The sequence below is a fragment of the Sinohyriopsis cumingii genome, chromosome 13 (assembly GCF_028554795.1).
Source record: "Sinohyriopsis cumingii isolate HCF-2022 chromosome 13, ASM2855479v2, whole genome shotgun sequence".
NCBI classification, from domain to species: domain Eukaryota; kingdom Metazoa; phylum Mollusca; class Bivalvia; order Unionida; family Unionidae; genus Sinohyriopsis; species Sinohyriopsis cumingii.
Genome location: NC_142973.1, coordinates 49318133 through 49339931, shown reverse-complemented (window position 1 = coordinate 49339931; position 21799 = coordinate 49318133). Strand labels below are relative to the sequence as shown.

Here is a 21799-nt window from a genome sequence, read left to right as displayed (position 1 = left end):
CAACAAGACATCACAAGAAGTCTTCTGGTGAAAATCCCATGTTGATATGGCTTTCCGTTTTGGATGAGCAACACTAATCATATATTCAAGATGGCTAACATAGCGGCCACATTGGATATCAGGTTGGCATCTTTTCCATTTAAGGACAACTAGACATCAATAAAATCTTCTGGTGAAAATACATTATGGAGAATTAGTCATAACAAGATTTTCCATACAGCTATTGTGGCAGTCATATTGGAAGTCGAATCGGCATTATTTTCACTTACAACAAGCTAAACAACGTAAGAAGTCTTTCAATGGAAACCACATGCTGATTTGACCCTTCATTCAGGAGTAGTCTTAACGATTTCAATGATGGGTCACTGTGGCTGCCATACTGGATACAAGTACAGCAAAACTTTCATTTAGGATCACTAGACTACATAATAAAATGAATCCTTTAGTAAACACCCCATGCTTAAACAACCATTCGGGAGGAGTAGCGATAACAAGATAATGAATATGCAAATTGCCAAATTTTCATTCTGATCTAACCAGACAACATAAGTTCTGGTGAAACAATATGGAAACATTACTTTTCGTTCAGGAGAAGTTGCCATGATGAGATTTTTAAGATGGCAGCTGTGGCATCGATATTGGACATCTGATCAACACCATTTTCATTCAGACCAACTAGACATAGAAAGTCTTTTAGTGAAAACCCATACAGATATGACCATTCTTTCAGGAGGAGTAGTGTCCAAAGATTTTCAAGATGGTAACTATAGCGGCCGACCTGGACTTCTCTAGTCGGCACAATTTTCTTTAAGGACCAACTAAAAATATCATATAAAGTCTTATATTGAGAACTCAATGTCATATCTTTCAAGAAATGTAGCAAAAACGGGATTTTTATGATGGCGGCCGTGGTAGCCACATTGGATATCGTATAGGCACCACTTTCATTTAGGACTGACTAGACAACATAACGAGTGTTTTAGTGAAAACTCTTTGTTACGATCATACATTCGGGAGGTGTAGCAATAACAATCTTCAAGATGGACACAGCATGTCCGAGCAGCACTAATTTCATTTAGCACCAAATTAGATCTTGCAACGAATGTGTGTAAAATTTCATGGCAATCCTTAAGTACTAGTAGTTTCTTCAGAGTAGCGATAATAAACTTTGTTCTAATGGATAAACGGACATCAAATAAGGGGCAACAAAACATTCTACAAGCTGTTATATGACAAAAGAAAGAAAATATTGGGAGGGTAAAAAATGAAAATCTTGAAGGCAAGTATGTACATAATCAGGTCATCTATGTAATACGGATAAAAACATGCATACCAAAATTATTATATATATTATTATATGAAGGTTAGGTCCAAAAATTAAAACAAAAAGAATTAAATGCATCAAAATGTTAAAAAATGCTACAATTGCCTGAAAATCTCAATTGGTGTCATCTACATATAAATTAAAAAAAGTGGCTATTAAATTTCTATTTCACGTGACATCGACTACACTGTTGGAAATGTGGAAGGAAACAATTGGAAGATTTTTCTGGCAATTTAGCAAATGTTTACTGGTTCTAATGTATTTTTTCCATGCTTCGATTCTACTGCTATGCATGTAACAAAAACTCTCTAAAGGAGTTACGCTCTACTGGCCAAAAATAATCGGCAGGAATTCACGATTAAGTTAATTCACTCCTCTTGATATATTTAACTGGGATGCCTTAAAACCATCTCATATATTTGTGAGAAACTCAACATACCAAAGTTGGTAACAAAGACATTTTCTTTCATGCACATGTTAACATGTTCACAATTACATTACAAAAATTACTGACATGGCTTTTGACCTTCCACATCATATCATAAATCAAAGATCACTCAACTGAGTTTAGATTGTCAGGATACAGCCACATTCCGAATCCAGTTTTAAAAAAAGCCCAAATTTATTGAAATAGCATTCATAGTATTCTTCAGACACCGATATATCCATAAACTGGAATCCATAAAAATTCATTCAGACTTATTTGTGTTATCATGCCCATAAGTCATAACAGATTTAAAACAAAAAGAATTCAAGATCTTCGATTCAGAAATGAACATCACAGCGGCAGCCATCTTGGAGGTCAGAATAAGATCATTAACATTTAAGACCAACTAGATATCAATTCATGATACGTTTTTTAAAGTGCAAACTCAATAACAATATGATCTTAGTTCTGGAATAGCAATAAAATGATTGTTAAAATTCAAACAATGACAAAGATTTTTAAGATAGGACCAACTAGATATCAATTCATGATATATTTTTAAAGTGCAAACTCCATAACAATATTAGTTTAAGAGGAGTAGTGATAAAAAGATTGTAAAAATTCAAAAAAAGATTTTTAAGATGGTGGCCATTTTGGACATCAGATCGGGCCACTTTCATTTTGGTCCATCTTCACCTACACAAGACGTATTTTTGTCAAACTCACGTCAATCCAAATCATCATAAACCTAAGAGTAACAGAAGAATAAGATTTTCAGTACAGACGTTGAAAGAGATGTTTAATATTTATACATGACCAATCAGACCTCAGAGAGCAACTATGTACCAAGTTTCATCACTTTCCTTCATATAGCCTAGGAATAGGATCATTAAAAAAGCTCATTTGGTCTTGGACCAGAACAACTAACATGATGACCATGATCTGCATGTCCAGTGCAAGATTAAAACACAGCTGTGATCTACATGTCCACTGCAAGGTTAAACCACTGCTGTAAAGCCTGTGACATTAACCCCAGGTCAAAAGGTTGATCAATTGTGTTTCATAATACAATGTCTAAGTTTCACCATCATTCATCCAACATATGAAAAAATCCATCAAGGGTTTTAGGAAATAAAAGCAAATGAAAAACTGAAACCAAAACCATACAGCAAATTATCTACAACATTGTCACAGGATGAATTGCCTCAAGTTTCATAATGATGTATGCCAAATATAATAATCTAACATGGGGCTTAGGATATATAATCAAATGGTCAATTTAACCAAATCCTAAATACAAATTTTCTATGAAACCTGAACGCAAGGTCATAGCAACAAGTGAGCCTATCATAGAATGAATTGTCCCATTATCATAATGATGCATACCCAGTATGAGAGTCTATCAAGCAGCTTCGTAAATAAAAGCAAAATGAAAACGAATTTTTTTATATATAACTTTAATACAAAATGTCTTGTCAATGTAACCCTTATCCCCGAGTTAAAGGACAAGCAAGCATATCACTGGAATAATTATCTTAGCTTCATAATGACTCATCCCAAGAACAAAGTAAATCCATAAAATGTTTGGGAAATATAAACAAATGAAAAAACTTCACCAAAACCTTAACTGTTGAAGCAAGCAGTTGAAAAGTTACTGTTATGTCTTGCTTCAAACTAAAATTGGCTCCAGAAGCATTGGTCACTGTTTCCTAAAGTACTACGAAGTTTCCACTAAAATGAATGTTTCACCTGCAAACCCATCAAAGATGATCCTGAACCTGACTTGCCATTAAAATTTTAAAATAAAGCACAACACATTACTGCCAATGCTGCTGGAAGAATGATACCAAGACTCGCCATCTGCTCAAGTATGCTCAACAACACAAAAGACATTAAATTCATTTACAATGCTCATACATGTATTTGCAGAAATTATAGCACAAAATATAATTTAAACGATTGATTACCGGTAGATCGATCCTCAAATCTGAAGAGTGCAGACAAAACGGTATTTTCTCTATTTTCCACAGTAGTCAAGATGTATTGTTATAAACATACACACACCTACTTGCACAACAATAAACATTAAATGTACGAAAGCATCACCTGCATAAAACATTTTTATGCAAGAATATCTTACCTTAATAAACTACAGCAGATATATTACATTGTTAACTGTCCTAGACATTGATATGTCCTCAACTGTACATATATTCAATAATGCTAGAAAAGAAAACAGTATGGTTCAGTCCAGGTACAGTTAAAAAAAACAATTTCTTATTGTTCAGCTTTTCAAGAAACTGGATTTTGTTAAGTGTATGTTCTTTGCTTTTCTCAGTGATGCATCAGTTCTATCCCTTTCCCAGTTTAAACCTTAACTCGAATCTATGATAAGAGTATTGTGCAAATCTAACCCCACCCACCTTTTCCAGTCTCACTTTATACATGTTTTTAAGAGCAGAAAATATATCAAAATTAAAGTGTGATGAATTAATTCCCATAATTTCTGAAGGGTGCCTCATACCATAATCAAACTACAGTGATATTTTCAATTAGCAAAAACTTTTATGTGACAAACATGCTTTATTTCCTGAAGTTATTGTAATGGTTCTAAAAAATATAATAATTTACAGTAAATGGGACTTTTGTAAGAAAGATTTTCAAAAATTTAAGTGTTGGTGAGTTGTAATAACATTAATGCATACAGAGATACTTAAAATCATCAACACTTTTGAGAATATTGTCCTGTTTAACAATTACTGACAAGGAACTGCTGTCTAAAAAATAGCACTATATGAAAAACATATTCAAACTGACTGGAGTATGCAATATAGATTAAGGTGACCTAATTTCAATATACTTCTCAAATTCATACCTGTCATCAAATCACTTTTAAATATTCAATTACTTCTGCATTTCAAACTTTCAGTTAGTTGCAATTACTTGTGTTTATTTATATTAAATTACTTTTTGGAGTGCATTCATCAAAATTTTTGTTACTTTAATACAAGTTCAACATAAAATTGTTGATATGTATACTTCAACATGCATTAAATATTCCTACAATAACACCTATGTCCTCATACAGGGATTTAAATTGCAAAGAAAAAAACTCACTGAAAATAAATGCTATTAAACAAAAATACTTTTGTTTTAATATCATACCTAAATGCTCTATACTCTCATCTGTAAAAAAAATTTCATCAAGGTTCAAGTTTTAAATATTTTGTGTAAAACTGTAAATGTGTAGTAATCTTAATTTAACCATGATTACATGTAATTGTTAACAGTAACTGATTAAATTCCATTTATTTAAAATAATCAAAGAACTGAAAACAATGATGACTTGAAAGGCTGAAGTGATAATAATTTCAATAAATTAGATGAAAGAATATTTTTACATTCAAGGGAAATAGTTATCATTGGGTCTAATCATTTTACGTAAATTTCAGTTGCCTCCCTTGACAGGAAAACTGACCAGAGACCATTGGATCTACAACTTCTTAACTGCATATCTGTATCATTTTGTTACTACATGTATTACTAGTAACACAAATCATATTTTATTAAACAGAATAGATACAAAGAATGATACAATAACATATACTTGTGACTACATCAAAAATAATTCATCACGAACAATTATTATAACTAATCATGATTAAACAAGGTTGCTCAAGTTTTACAATAAAAATTAAAATGCATCTCTTTAAACAAGAGCTACACCAACCACATGGTCTTGTTGTGAACATTTCTGGGTGTTGTTAAGAAACAAACACTATGTCTTGCTGTGAACCAAATATTTGGTCTTGATGTGAACCAAATATCAGGTTTTGCTGTGAACAAGACTAGGATTACATTACATGACGTTCAAAAATTTGAACACAAAATCTAAAAATAATGCTACCCGTGTCTTGCTACCAGCTAATGCAAATGCAACAAAAATGGAAATAAATGTCAAATATCTGTTTCGATGAAAGCAACTCGTTTCTCTCCTGTAAATGCAGTGAAGGTGAGTTAATAATGACATCTTCAACAAAATAACCAATGTACCATTGTACCATTATACTTTCTTACAAGCAGATTCTTGCTGCAAACAACACAACACTGATCTGCCATAAAAATTTTTTAAAAATGCTGGCAGATCAGCCTATATTGCTTGTTCTATTAATTACTCCAAACAAACTGCACAGACCCAAATGTACCATCACATAATGTGATGGCAGATCAGGTTCTATGTTGCTTGTTCTATTAATTACTCCAAACAAACTGCACAGACCCAAACGTACCATCACATTATGTGATGGCAGATCAGGTTCTATGTTGCTTGTTCTATTAATTACTCCAAACAAACTGCACAGACCCAAACATACCATCACATTATGTGATGGCAGATCAGTGCCCATGTTGCTTGTTCTATTAATTACTCAAAACAAACTGCACAGACCCAAACGTACCATCACATTATGTGATGGCAGATTAGATTCTATGCTGCTTGTTCTATTAATTACTCCAAACAAACTGCACAGACCCAAACGTACCATCACATTATGTGATGGCAGATCAGTGCCCATGTTGTTTGTTCTATTAATTACTCCAAACAAACTGCACAGATCCAAACGTACCATCACATTATGTGATGGCAGATCAGGTTCTATGTTGCTTGCAGCTGAATTAGATTGATAAGCATGTATATACAGTAAAAAGTGTTCCCTCTATATAATACTGTTTTGGAGAGCCATACAAATGACACACTTCATTAGTGAGGAAGCCTCATACCGTGATTTGTAAAACAACATTTTGTTATAACTGTGCACAAACAAACAAGAAAAACAGTAGAACTGTAATTAATTAAATGAAATCACAATAAAACTGGTGACCATTAACTAACAAAAATAAACGTGCAGATAATTAAGTAGAGACGACAAAATAAATTTAAAACAATGGAATCCATGATCATAGCCTTGTTATAAGAGGGGAAGCAGTACCCTCTGAGACTTTATAACGAGGGACCACTGTGCAGAGTATATACCACTTTTTTTTCAAACTCCACAAAAAAATGTGACCAGCAACAAAAATGAAAGATAACTTAAAAGTTGACATTTTTTTTCAAAGAATTATTTGAGAATTTGAAGACTGTAAATACATACAAACAACAGATATTGTATAGGACACTTCTAACTAAGGCATGAAAATTTGGATCATCAATAGATTTAGTTTGGCAACTAAGACAAGACTTGTATTAGAAAGATATGGTATACACACCTCTGCTAGTAGAGGGTTTCACTCTGAACCAATCATTCTACCTTGACTGATAAATAAGCTTTTAATGGGCCTTGTGCAAGCCATGTCCACTGGAACTCATGAGTTATCTCCCCGTATATATGATTGAAATCTGCTGAGTTGACTTAAACTGGAATACATAATTCTCACATTCCCATACGAGTCTGATCATGTTTTGCAGTGAAGAACACTGGAGCGAAATAGCACTATCCTGTCTCACATATGAACTTTATTCAGATGTGTGGACTATTTGAACCTTCTACTGCAAGCAGGGTACAATCAAAGTAGCATGTCCATCAAGCAATTATTGCAACATTAAAGCCATTTTTCAGTGCATGATAGGTTATAAATGATGGAGTGTATAACTGGGAGAGGAAGTACTCGTGGAAAACTATGGTAAGAACCAGTGACCCATGAGAAGCTACTGGCAAGCTCTCTTACATACTCATATTGGTCAAGTCCAGGACTCGAACCCATGCAGACACGGATGAGATGGCAGTGACCAATAAAGGTGAGTTCTTTCAACTACTTGGCCACCTGTATCCCACAAACTTACATGCTAAAAGGAGCAGTGGATGAAGTTAATTGTCCCTCACACAAGCTATTTTGCACTGACTGACCTAATCACATAAACAGCTTTTTTTTAGCAAAATTTCAAGTTGAAAAAGCCTGCTGAAATTGTAAAAAAAAAAAAAAAATGTATTTTTGAATGATAAATCAATACCACAATATTGATTCAAGGACCATTTTATCATCTGTCCAATTAATCTGGATGAGAGAGGACTTTATTTTTTGACCTGTTCATATCTGTATCAATGCAAAAGCTACCTGCACCACACAGTTCAGATGCTGTGTATTACCATTACCAAAAACCATTTCAACCACTGTACTATCGTTTTTTAGTACAGCTAGTGGGCTCATTTTCCACTCATGTCTGTGTAACTGCCCATTAAATACACTCCACCACACTGTGTAATAGCCATTTGTTACAGGCAAAGTCAGGACCAATGAACACTTTTGTGCTTGGAGGCCAGGCTTTCATTGGTTTACAATCCATGGAGCAACCATTTGCAACAACCCCTTAGGGGAACATAATCTACTGTACATATCTTCTATTTTACTAGTGCCTGTGGAGTTAGGTGTAATTTACACTTTGCAAGTCTAGTACAGGCTGTTCCAGAATATAACACCAGCATGTCATTGAATTACACTCAACTGCTACACCAAAACATTAACACAACCTGTACTCCTTACAAGCTAACACTATTGAATCAAAGAAGTCAAACAACACCTAGAAGCCCTGCCACTGACCATAGCTATAAAGTAGTCAGTCTGACAAGTAATTAACTTGGTGGAACCAATTTTAGGTTCCAAGAGAATAATGTTAATAACAAGAGCATGTATTACAGCTGCTGTTAAAGTTCAGAGACATTATCTTTGCAAACAACCATTCCAAAATTTGTTCTTGGAAATAACAGCCAAGAACAGTTCATATATTTTTGGGAAATACATGAGCCATAGAATTTTTATTATTATTATTACAACTACTTTTGCCCAAAGCTATTATATATTCCTTGATCTCTTGATCCAAGTAAAGACCATTATAGGAAAGGTTTAAATGCATTTATTATGTTTGGTAACATGTGAAAAATGCTACTAAATATTTCTTTTTTGAAAATAGCATTGTACAGTTTCAATGGAAAAACTGGCCCTTATTTTCAAAACATTTTTGCGCAATACAATCAAGCATAAAAATTCAAACTGAAACCTAATACTTCAGCTGCATGATGTCCTTGAGACTGTGCAGGCCGAAAAAGAACTTAAAGGAATGATTATTAATATCATGAACAAGCAATGGAGATGGTTGAAACCTGTTATGTGTTAAGTGTCACCTCAAAACAGCAAGAGGCTCCAAGCCTCCCATTAGGGATATAGAATAAGCCGGATGACTTACTTGAATGTCTTCTGAGGTTACTATTGGAGGAAACCTTTTTGCCAAATTTTGCCAAATAAACCAGACAATAATTTAAAACTGTTGAAAACGTGTCACAAATTGAGGTAACTCCTTCAAACATAGTGCATCAGTCAAAATGAACTAACAACCATTCAAAATGATTTGATGACAAAATGTCTGGAATTTTTTATACATTTTTCCCACTTGAATGCACCTCAGATAAGCATGATTGGATGGTGGATAAACTGAAGTGTACAGGTTCCTCAGTAACATAAAAGCATACCAATAATTCCTATATCAAAGTACATTGGGTTAGTAACATATAACAGGCTCAACTTTTGAATATAAAAAAAAAAATAACATTCTGCACTTAAATTTATGAGGGCATTCCAAACATTCTTCATGCTTAGCTAGTTGGTCAATAATTGAATCATTTCCCCCTCCCCTTAGGGCTATGTATTTAAAGTATGCCTCCTCTTGGGGCTATTTATTTAAAATATCCCTCCCCTTAGGGCTATGTATTTAAAATATCCCTCCCCTTGGGGCTATGTATTTAAAATATCCCTCCCCTTGGGGCCATGTAAGTAAAGTATGCTTTAATGAAACAACTCATGGAAATGCAACTACTTACAGTATTTCTCCCCGATAATCTAAGAGGTCTACCTAGTATATTAGAAGTGGAAGTGAGTTCGTCATGAGGATTACATTGTTTTTATCCAGCATGCATGAGTGTACAAATAACAGCTAAATTACAACAACAAAAACAACAACAAAAAATAAATAAAAAAAAACAATAGAACCTGCATATGTGCACTTGATTTCTAGATTGGCTGTCAGCTGAAATTGAGTGCTTACTAAGTGACAGTTTGCATTTAAGCAACGAGACACTTTCACCCATTATCTAGTCATTAAAGCCCTCTACAAAATACACCTGGCCAGGTAGAACATCAGCAAAAATTTAGTTTTTGGTATTGACGGGCAATCTCTCCTAACCTGTAGTTCTAATGTACATGTGCCATTGTCATAATCAAAGTAATGACTGACAATACTGATGGCATGGACAGTTGAAATTATTTTTATACAAGGTCACGTACAAGAACCAAACTCTAGAAATACTGCATCAGTAGACCTTTTTACAGCCTACTCTAAATACTATTAAGTACATTTTCTCCCCATTATGTCACCAGACTATTTATATGAACATTTTAATCATTATTTGGTGAAGTGTTGCTTTACCAATGTTTCAAGTATGGTATCCAAGGGAGATAAACACAATTAGGTCTAATCATGTTCCTAAATTTGAGTTGCCTTCCCAACATATAAGACTGACCTTATTTAAGTCAATCCAGTCAATTGTAGCCACACAGTTTGTTACTAGTATTAGTCGTAAAAACTATCTTTCATAAAAGTGAATGAATACTATGCCCGGAGAAATCAGAGAGCTTTGTTTGATGATAAAACGCCGAAGTGTGAAGAGGTAGAGGGTGCACTTGTCATTCAGCACAGTCTCATCATGGGAGAAATAAAGGATTTGGTTACACATGTACAAGGCTCTGATGCACCTAACAAAAACTGAAAGGGAAAAACTTAATGAGTATGAATTGTGGAAAGACAAATAAATGGCAAACTTTAGTGATGAACTGGACTGACTTTCACAAAGCAATTAACAATACATCTGTACAAACTATGTTTACATCAAACAAATGTGATAGTATGAGCAACTTTTTGTCCTAGTCCACACTCGCCACATCTGAGGCGACATTTCAAGGATATATATGGTAACAAAGAAATAGACAGGTATATAACACTTCTAGAGTACTGAATATTCTGAAGAAAAACAAATCAAACTGACAGTAGCTGACTAATATCATAAACAATAATCTGTTGTGTCCTTATATTTCAGCACTGAAGCAAATTCTACATGATGAAATCATGGATATATCTAGCAGTGGTAATTCTTTGGCAGTTTTCAAGCAGCATATTTCACTGTAACTGCCAAAAGAGTATATGAATTTTCATGTTAACATATATGACGTCCAACCAGTCCAAAGCATAAAGGTAACCTTTCCATGGGCGCACTGCACACTGTCTCCTGTTTCCTCTTTAGAATCTACTCCGTAGTTCCAAATCTGGACATTTCCATGAATTTTCCACTTGTCCGGAATAGGGATTTTCATGAAATTACTTAACATTTCAGATGTTTTCATCATATTTAACCCAATGATCTGGGCAAATTAAGAAAAAATTCTTGCTCAGCAAAAATTTTCAGCTTGTTCCAGGCAGCCAGAAATAGGATTTTTCCAAATCTGAACCACTTTACTATTCCTAAGAAACCATGAATCAGGAATCAATGAACACATCTAGTCATATAAAGTTCCCGAACAAATTCCTCACAATCCTTAGTTCATTGCACACTGTCCATCCTATCACTGATACCTCCAATTTCCTTTTTTATTTTATTTTCTGATCACAGATGTCAAATCTTTTCAGTGCCAAGATAAAATTTAATCTTAGCTGCAGAGTTTCGGAATACTGAATCCAGACATTTTACACAGTATACCCCCAAATGCAATCTGTACACTTAGGCCTGCCCTCGCACAATGCTCCATAAGATCTGGGTGTACACTTCCCTCTTGATGATCACTTGTGAGGTGTAGAAGAATTTCACTTTTCGCAAAATATATATTTTTACATCATTACGAGTCCAAGCAATTCAAAACTACTTTAAACTTATACACTGGTGTGCATTTACCAATGCTACTCTACGATGAATATCTCCAAGTAAAGTTCACTAAGTGAAGAGAATGGGGGAAAAGTACCCCGTCACTGTCGATAAAACAATAGTTTCAAAAATTCAAATACATAAAAGTACATGTTGGCTAGTGAATATTTTCTAAATGGCACAATTATTAAGCTTTTTCTAGTTTTCCCCCAAAGAGAAAGACCCTGTTGCCGATGTTGTTGTTATAGGGTTTAATGCCATTTTTCAGCACAAGATAGGCTATACATGGCTGCCAGTATAAATGGTGGAGAAAGAACCCTGGAAAACCAAGGAAAGAACCGCCAACCAACCGAGAAGCTAATGGCAAGCTTTCTCACTACCATCTCACGTACCCACACTGGCTGATCCCAAGACTAACACCCACGCAGACAGAGGTAAGATGGCAGTGTTCCTTAACGGTGAGCACTTTAGACCACTCGAGGCCCCTGTTGCTGATGTAATGAAGGCCATAAATCATCATGGACTTGCAAAGGTCTTTTATACTTTTGTTGATTATATCATACTCTTGTACAGGATTAAATTGTGATTATTACAACTGTGCAATTATATTTCTTCTCCATCATTTATTAAGACACAAACATGTCATTACGAGCAATTTATTTTCCATATGAACGGAGTTTCTCATAGGTACTGTGTAAAAAAATAATTCATTTTGGCCAAGAAAAAGATGTAATGCAAAACACAAATGGAAATTTTGACTGACAATGGTCCTCAAAATCATTGAAAAGATCCAACTGTTGATTATGTGCTAAAAGAGATATCAAGGAACAAATCTTACTTGCCATATTGAAAATTAAGATCAGTACACGAAGACTAATTATAATCTGGAGATGTAAGAGGAAGCCATTTTTGCTTTCTCACCAAGTATTATTATGAAACATATTAGAGGATTCTCCAAATGAATAATCATCAACATGGAAGATTTACAATGACAGAACTTTTTTTTACATCCTTGTTGGATAATTGTATTGGGTTGGATAAGTATAATTTTAATTTACTTTATTACATCAACTGTTTGGTTTTGTTTTAGAAATAGCTGTAACATAACCTACCAAGGAGATCTTTGTCCTGAAGTTTCACAATACCATTGAAACTATAAAACTGCTGTTGTAATTTTGTGATAATGCAGACACCAAAAAACCAATCTTACAATATTGAACATTATGTTCAGTATATGAAAACTGGCATTTCAGTAATTTAAATTGGCATGTCCTTTGTTACATTCATGAAAGGATTTTTCTTTCTCGTTGGATGTTTTTGGGATAGCCCACTGTTTTCTTGCATTTAAATACAATTAAATTAATGATGAGCAATTTTTTTTCCCCTTATGTTATTCTTACAGAAGTTATTAGCATTCACGTTTTTAGAAGAAATGTTATTTCAAACCCACTTTACTCTTGTAGAACTCCATGTACATGAGACAGTGGGGTTGATATTACATCTTGGTTATCCAAAATGCCCTTAATCAGATGTTGTTACTCAAAGATTGCACACGGAAACTTGTTTATTTTCCTGAAAATATTATAGTTATAAATCGTCATCAATCCCCCAAAAAGTGTTCATTAAACTTGAAATCTAATGAGCATGTAACAATGGACACAATGAAAATTTGTCATTCCTAAAGCTATCGGAAATTAGTTGCAACACCTGAACTGTTTCTGCATTAATTTAAAGCAACATATCATGTAAATTGATCTCATTCACCAGTTTATAACTATTTAAACTTATTTTTCCAAACTATTCTTTATATATTCACAACTGTAGCAAGAATGGCAGCATAAATACTTCCTTTTTGTCTGCCAATCAACTACACATTATGTGCATTGCATGATGTCAACAGTTAGATCTACACATGTACTTTCATTGGAAGGTCAAATATGATTGGAAGCATATGATGACCAATGTGTTAGAGCAATGCATTCTCTGTAAACTAATCACCAATGGCTGCATACAGTTGGACATCAATCCCGACCTGCCCACCCCTGTAGTGGACTGTTTAAACCTGGAAATGCTCTGAACATTTTGATTACAAATTTTAGCTTTCAAATTTATTTCACTAACAATTAAATGTATATCAATGTTATATCTCTACTTTTCAATGCAAATGGCATAAGCAAAAACTTTATGCTTTGCTGACTATTTCAGGAAATGGTCACATTTTTTGTATGGACATTACATTTATTTTATGACATCAGATTCTGTTCTATATATATTTATGAGCAAAAGTGGTAAACCCATTTCAATCTTGGAAATGGTCCAAATATAAACATGTTTAATGTAAACACCCTACATAGTAAAGCCAGTTCAACTAGTTTTGAGGGAAGCAATTCTGTTAAGACATCTTGTTTCCAAAATATAATGTGCCTATTAAAGTCAATTCATATGTGCTAAAGGTTCTTTTCTGTATTAATCAATAACTAATTATGTGAAAGATTAACAATTGTACAAAATGTTGTGACAACACTTTGGAAAGTGTGATTTCTCCTGCTTTACTTTGGGGTTAAAGAATCTTTAATTAGTTTGCTGGAGGCAATGTAATCTAGCAAACGAATATAAGATTATTATAATAAAATGATTCCTTTACCTAATATTCAAACCTTCTGATTAAATTATGCAATCTACCACATTGATACACGAGTTGCAAAAGTGAAGCAACACAAAAAAAAATGTAATGGATAAGTATCAACCATTTGGCACTGAAAGTGTAAATAATGTTTTCTACCAAGATCCCCATATTTCATCAACAGGACTCAATGTTGCTCCTAGGGACTATTGAATCAAATAAATCACTGCATCTCATGCATGGTAAAGTCATCTGCTTGTCCACATAATGAAGTGATCGAAGTTCAACTGGCATCACATTTTCCTTGCACATTCAGCTTAGATTATGCATTCCTAATTTAATTTATTCCATGGTTACAGTTTTCCATTCATCATGCCCTTCTTCAGTACACTAAACAGACTCTGTTAGATGGTTTTATAAAGTTCTTTTTAAATCCATTTCAAGAAATAAATCCTTAATAACTTTCTCCTATATACACAATGCTGTTTCTTCACTTTTTATACAAATGACTGTAGAAATGTACGACAGAACTGTTGTGATCTAAACATCAAGATAAAACTGATGTAATCTGACTTGAATGATAATCTATTCCCATAAGGAAATTTATGTAAATTATATATGCATATGTTTTAAAGCTCTCCCAGATAAAATATTAGTGAGATAAATACACATCTTCTATGTCGTCTTTTTGTTGTTGTTACACGTATCAAGAAAAATTTACTATTATGTTTCCACTTATTTCCAGTGCAGTCAAACAATCTTCTTCTATCCACATGAAGATCTGTGCCAATTCTGTTCTCTAATACATGAAAATGTAATCTGGTCAAGCTGAAAGTCTTTAATTTCTATCATGACCAGATTATGCTTTGAACAGTGACACAAAATGTACAATTTGAAATAGCCACTTTGCTCAAGCATGCACAAAAAATGTTCAGGATTATAAAGTACCAACTGCTTCTTAATGAGCAGCCGGATGATCTTGATGTAGCTTTTTCACATTTGACAATATGGCCCATTTAGTTTCAGGTACTGAAAAAAAAAAACCAGTCACATTAGGCAATGATGTGAATTCATTTTTATTTACAGGTTAATCATTCGATTTTGTGGTGCAACAAGCAAAATGCCAGAAACTCACGCCTCCCACTTTTTTATTACAAGTAGTGGATTGCAGTTTTGAAGGATAGACAATAATGGTGATGTATATGCGTTATGGTACATTAGTAAAGCAAGGCACTACCTGATGATGTAAAATATTGAAAATTGAACCTAAATGAGGTCTCATGAATATAAAGCTGTACATAAGTTTTGTTTTCAATAAATACATGATTAGTATAGTTGTTGGGTAGAAAACAAAAGTATATGGGTCCATGATTCAGCAGGAACAAGCAAAAAACAAAACAAATAAAGAAAAGATGACAATGAATGCTGATAATCAGATTCTCCTTATCAAAACTGATAATAATTTTACTGAAATCCACACAATTTAAAGAACTGCTGTGTAGAAACAAATGTGGGTGGGTCCAAAAATCAGGGACTATAACTCTCCTAAATGATGCAATAACAATAACAATCAATACAGGCAAGGTGTCATCAACATAAAGGTGCACATAAAATTTGGTTAAAATCCAATTAGACTTTAGGGAGTTATTGTGTGAAAAGGAAAAAGGTCAAGTTCAACAGTCCAGTACCTCCACTAAAAATTGATAATTTAAGGTTTAGGTGTCCTCTTTATTTTCAAAACATTTACTGCTAGAAAAAAAAACATTGACTAAACAAATGAAACTTGACAGACACTACTGTATGCATTTGTACATTGCCTGATTAGATTTTCAGGTCACTGTAGCAATTTTTTTAATTTTTATGCCATCTTTTAAACCTTTTGGGTATAGTCTATCTGCAGTAGATACATGTATAAAAAAATAAACTTCATAAAGCTCTCATTAATTTACAAAACAAGAGGCTCAAGTGGGCCTGAGATGCCTCACCTGGCTGACATCTACATAATTGGACAAATACAAGAACAGTTGGCCAAAAAGATCTGGTTCAGTGCATGCTTACCATAGAAATTTCTTCCAATGATGTTGATTGCACGTATTATGAAAACAATTGTTTTGAGGTTTCTACAGTTTTTCTTACAACTTTATCTGATGGCACATAATATCATTTATCAAACAATGACAGGCTTTAATGCCAGGATGATTTCTGTCAGAGTTGTTCAAATTTGTAAGCATAAATGTTTTTTCTAATTTTAGTGGATTAGTATATTTCTATAAATGTGAAAGACCTACAAGCTGGGATGCTTTTTGTCAAATGTGATCAAATTTCAAATTCTGTCAAATGGCTTGTTAAAAGAAGCTATTAAAAGGTTTTTATATTTTTAGTACCAGCAGCATGGTAGAATAGCATCATTTGTATGAAATTAAAAGCACTTCATGCTAAGAATCTTTGTTAAATTTTATAAAATTATCTTAAGTGGTTTTTGAGGTAATTCCAATATTTTCTATTTTTAATAATGGTGGCCATATGCAAAGGTGATTTGGCACTATTTGTATAAATTTGAAACCCCTTCATGCCATAATATATTTGAGTCAAATCTGGTTTCCAACAAGTTATATATTTATAGTTTACCATTTTTTCAGTTTTGTTGGCCACATTTGATGGCAAATATGCATCATTCATATAAGATTTGGTTAAATTCTGTCAAATGGTTTTTTGAGAAGAAGTCATTTAAAGATTTTTCTATTAAAAGGAACAGTGCCTATGTTTTACAGCAGACTGGTATTGTTTGTATAAATTTGAAAGCCACCTATGTCAAGATGATTCCTGTCAAATTTGACCAAACTCTATGAAGTGGTTTTTTTTTAGCAAGTTGTTGTTTTTTCTCCCCTTTTTAGTAAAAGCTGGTATATTTGATGACCAACTGGCATCATATGAACAAACCTATTATGCTTTTTTCAAATTTTATCAAATCCTGTTAAATTGTCTATGAAGTCATTTTTAGGTTTTCTTCCTTTTAGCAATGGGAACAAAACACGATGGAACAGCATCACTTATTAAAAAAATGCAATGCTTGTCAGAATGCCTTCTGTCAAATTTAGTCATATTCTTTTGAGTGGATTTTTTAAAAGTCACTTTAAGTTTTTTCTATTTTTAGTAATGACATCCATTTTTGATGGTACATCAGCATGATTTGAACAAATCTGAAGGACCTTCATGCTAGGATCCTGTCATATCTGGTCAAATTCTGTTGTCTTGGATTAGAAGTCATTTAAAGGGTTTTCAATTTCAGTAATAGCAGACATATTTGATGGCAGATTGGCATCATTGGTACAGAACTGAAACCCATTGATGCATGGATAATTTCAGTCAAATTTGTTATATTCTGTTGATTTTGAGAACTCGAATAAAGGTTTGTCTCTTTGTTGCAATGGCATCCATATCTGATACTGGATCTTTATCATTTGAACAAAATTTGAAAGACCTTCATCCCAGGATGCTTTCCATCAAATCTGGCATAATTCTAAAGAGCAATTTGTTTGCACAAGTTGATAAAATGGTTTTCTCTTTATAGCAATGATGGCCATATTTCATGCTGAAAAGAAATAGTTTCAACAAATCTTAAAACTTTTATTTCAGGATGCTTTCTTTTAAATTAGCTAGTTCTGCTGAACAGGTTCTGATAAGTAGTTTAAAAGTTTTATAGTTTTAGTAATGGCAGCCATAAATGATGACAGATCTGCACCATCTGAACTTATCTGAAACAGCTTCGTACAAGAAAACTTTCTATCCAAATTTTGTTGAGCTGGTTTTATAAAAAGTTGTAAACAGCAATTGCGAATAGATGTCTGTATTTTCTGCTTAGCAATGTTACAAATACTGGACTTCTCGTAAGTTTATGTAAACTATTTTTATAAAACATTTTCATATTTTGCCAAAGAAATTACATTTTCATTGCCACATATATTAATGGACTGGAGAAGGAAACCTTCTATCTTAACACATTAACCCCTGGAAGTTTTGGTCATTTTCACCTGAAAATCGAGTAGGAAACACATTTTGAAAGCTATTTCTGAATACATCCTAACACATAAACTGACAGGTGATTTTCCAATAACCTAATGCCAGTTGTGTTAGAAACATTGTTTTTCATTGGCTATTTGGCTCACGCATGGGCAGAGGGTAAAAGTTGGATTGTTTGGGGTTTTTTTTTTGCTTAACAGACCCATTAGTTTTGTATCAGAACCACTCTTTATTCCAAATGCCCATCTTATCATACTTTTTGTAAAGGTTAATCTGTCTGTTTGCAGTTCATACTGGTCTGCCTTAGGTCTGAGACCAAAAGGTCTAAAATCCGGACACAAAATCGGATTTCAACCACAAGCAAATTTTGTGTGGAAAAAAAATTGGGTCCAAAAACTTAGGTCTTTTCCTCTGTATGTGATGTGATGTAATGTGATTTTGGATTTTTTACATAGCTTTAACAATTTTTCAGTCATATTGCTACAATGTCTGCAATGTGGCCGTTTATAGTGATGTCCAGCACTGGGGCATCATGCCTACCTTTCTATAATACCACCCACCTTAACACTACAGAGCTCGGCAGTAAGCTACTACCCCCTGCCACATTAACTCGTCACCAGGGGTTAATGTGTTAACAGAGGGATCTTTGTTCAATGACCCATAAATCTTTGACTTTTAGCAACCACAAAAACTATATGAGAAAATTGATAGCCCTCAAATAAAAGGGAACTCACAATCTTATCACATGTACTCACAAGTCCAACTGCAAACAAGAGAGACCCTGATCTGCCATCACATAATGCACTGGCAAAACAAGGTCTAGGTTGATTGTTCTACTTATTACTTAAAACAAACTACATACACCCAGATCTGCCAGTGCATTAGGCAATGGCAAATCCAATTCTGTTCTGTCTGCCTTAACCCTTTACCTCATAGTGTGTATGGCTTTTTAGCCCTCCAATACACATGTAGCAAAGTTACCCAGTGCAGTGTGCTATAAATAGAACACCTGTTACATATTCGACTCCTTATACATAGGCCTGCCTGTTAACTGTTAAGCAGTGTAATGTATGTTACATTTAACAGCAATTTTAACCATTTTACATTTTTGGTACACATCTATTATGTATGGAAAAAATTTAAGAGTAAAGTCCGATCATTATAGCTGTGTAATTATTTTTCACAGAATAATTTTTTATGTACTTTAAAATCTTGAGAGAACTTGTTCACCATCAAGTCTGTGAAGCTGCATGACCAACTGTAGCTGCCATTTCTCATACTCAAAATTTACAATTTCTTTGTCTGCGTCTACATCACTAAGTCATCTTAATTTGATAATTTATAAAAACTAATTGCTGCCTACATCAATATCAGAGCCTTTACCTAAATTATTGAAGCTTTCATAGTTGTGATTCTAATTGTGAAAAGTACTGAAATGAATGAAGTATCTAATAGGGGGTTTTCTCCAAAGGTGGCGATATGAAAACCTGCTAAAAATGGCTAATGTTTACAGTAGGTGTCAAAAGGCGCTTCCATGTGAATGGGGTAGAAGCATCAAAAGGCGCTTCCATGCGAATGGAGTAGAAGCATCCAAAAGCGCTTACATGAGGTAAAGGATTAAGCGAGTATATATATATATTACAGGTAATGAGTCCTTTCTTGAAGATTAATAAAAGTGAACATTATTGAAACTTTTAACGGTATGTTACCTGTATCACTAATGATGGCCCCCTGGCCACAATTTCAGCTGGAATATGGCTAAGTGGACAGTTTTCAATGCTCATTATTTGCAGATTGTAACAAAGGGCCAGTTCCAGTGGTAGACTGTGCAACTCGGGGTTGTCATTTATATACAATGATGCCAAACTCTCAAGAGCACCTGGAAATAAAACAAAAAAGTTAAAAATAGCCTCACATCTGATAGCCGTGGTTACTACTCCAAAGACCATCACAAAACTGACCTTTGACATCTGATGTCTTCATGACCCTAACAACTTTGTCCTAATGGTATCCACAGTTGTTAAATAGAGCTCGAGTTGTAGATACATTTTGATACTGACAAATAAAAAGACAGATTCATAACAAGAACAAAATAGAGTTTATTAGCATTTCATGTTTCAACATCATAACAATAAACCATATTGAAAATGAAGAACATTCCTTAAACTGTATCCATTGTCTAAATATGAATTCAAAAAGGCACAGACTTTTTTTCCCCCAAAAAGAAATATGACAATGTACTTGTCACTGAGGTACTGCTCAGACCATGGTTTTCTTAAAGTATCATTGAGGTACACAACCAAGGACTGACATCATCCTACCTTATCCTCTTCCTTAGAGTTGACTTCGACATTTGGATAGTTTACCTATCTAGTTTTCTGAAGTACAAATAACACTACAAAATTAAAAACTGAGACTACAAATCTTGACAATGCAACAGCTCAGTTATTTTCAGTTTCAGTTAGAAGTATGATATGTAGCTGACTAACAACATGGAAAATCCTGAACAATTGACCATTTTTGCAAACTGGCCATTTTTGCACACCACTGTGGGTAATTTTCTGCAAGGCATTGTGAGTAAAACTGCCATAATCTTAAATATCACTTGCTGAACCATTTTATCAATGAAAATTTGTTCAATTGATAATCAAATACCAGTAATAATCACAGTACCTTGCAGATAATTAGGCACCATCCATTTAACACTATTTTACACACACTTGACACCCCTCCTGAATTCTATAGAACAGCCTATATTTAATCCATGCAGAAATGATCAAGGATTAATAATAGTAATGTGTTTAATAAAACAGATAGTCCAATGACTAGGAATGTCTGGCAGCATCAAAGAAATAAGCTGCATAACTTTAAAAAGTTTGTCTAGTGTCCGCTAAAATTCAAACACCGACTGAACCCAGTCGCACAGGTTACGTATTAAATTATTATCGAGGTTTCACCCAACACCCATTTCATACGCATACATGCATTATCAGTAGACCCCACATACATAAGTTTATGCATTTGGGTTACCACCCCCCATGCATATGTACTAAATGGACAGCCCCTTACTCTCAATGACTTGCAAATATGGCACTGATTTGAACTGAACTTCCATTACATGCATCATCATCTATTGAAAGTCATACTTTTGACTAATATTGAAATTTATTTACCTGCTCAAAACAATAGAGCTCTCATACTGTCATGGCCTGCAGTTGCCCATTTTAATTTGGTGAAGTGTTTTAGTTGAAAACAGGATATACCTATGAGAGTGAGCAAATGCTGACTTTTGACAATTAGATTCAAAACAGAATATATAAAGCTAATCTACTCTCAACCAGAAACCTTAATTAAGATGATAAGGTGTATACGACTTCTTGTTACTGTTGAAACAAGTAAGGTTTAATTTAAGTAGTGATGTGTTCAGATTGACACAGATGCCCCTG

General features: G+C 33.9%; 1 protein-coding gene across 1 annotated transcript in view; it reads right to left on the bottom strand.

The window, feature by feature from the left end:
- Nucleotides 1-3652: 3652 nt before the first annotated feature.
- Nucleotides 3653-21799, bottom strand: part of LOC149785518 (uncharacterized) — a 73246-nt gene continuing 55099 nt past the window's right edge. The window contains exons 17-18 of the mRNA XM_089979321.1: nt 20063-20232; nt 3653-15362 (exon numbers count right to left, since the gene is read on the bottom strand). Of these exons, the coding sequence (XP_089835447.1) occupies nt 15327-15362; nt 20063-20232 (206 nt within the window). The 3' untranslated portion in view covers nt 3653-15326. The remainder of the gene's footprint in view (nt 15363-20062; nt 20233-21799) is intronic.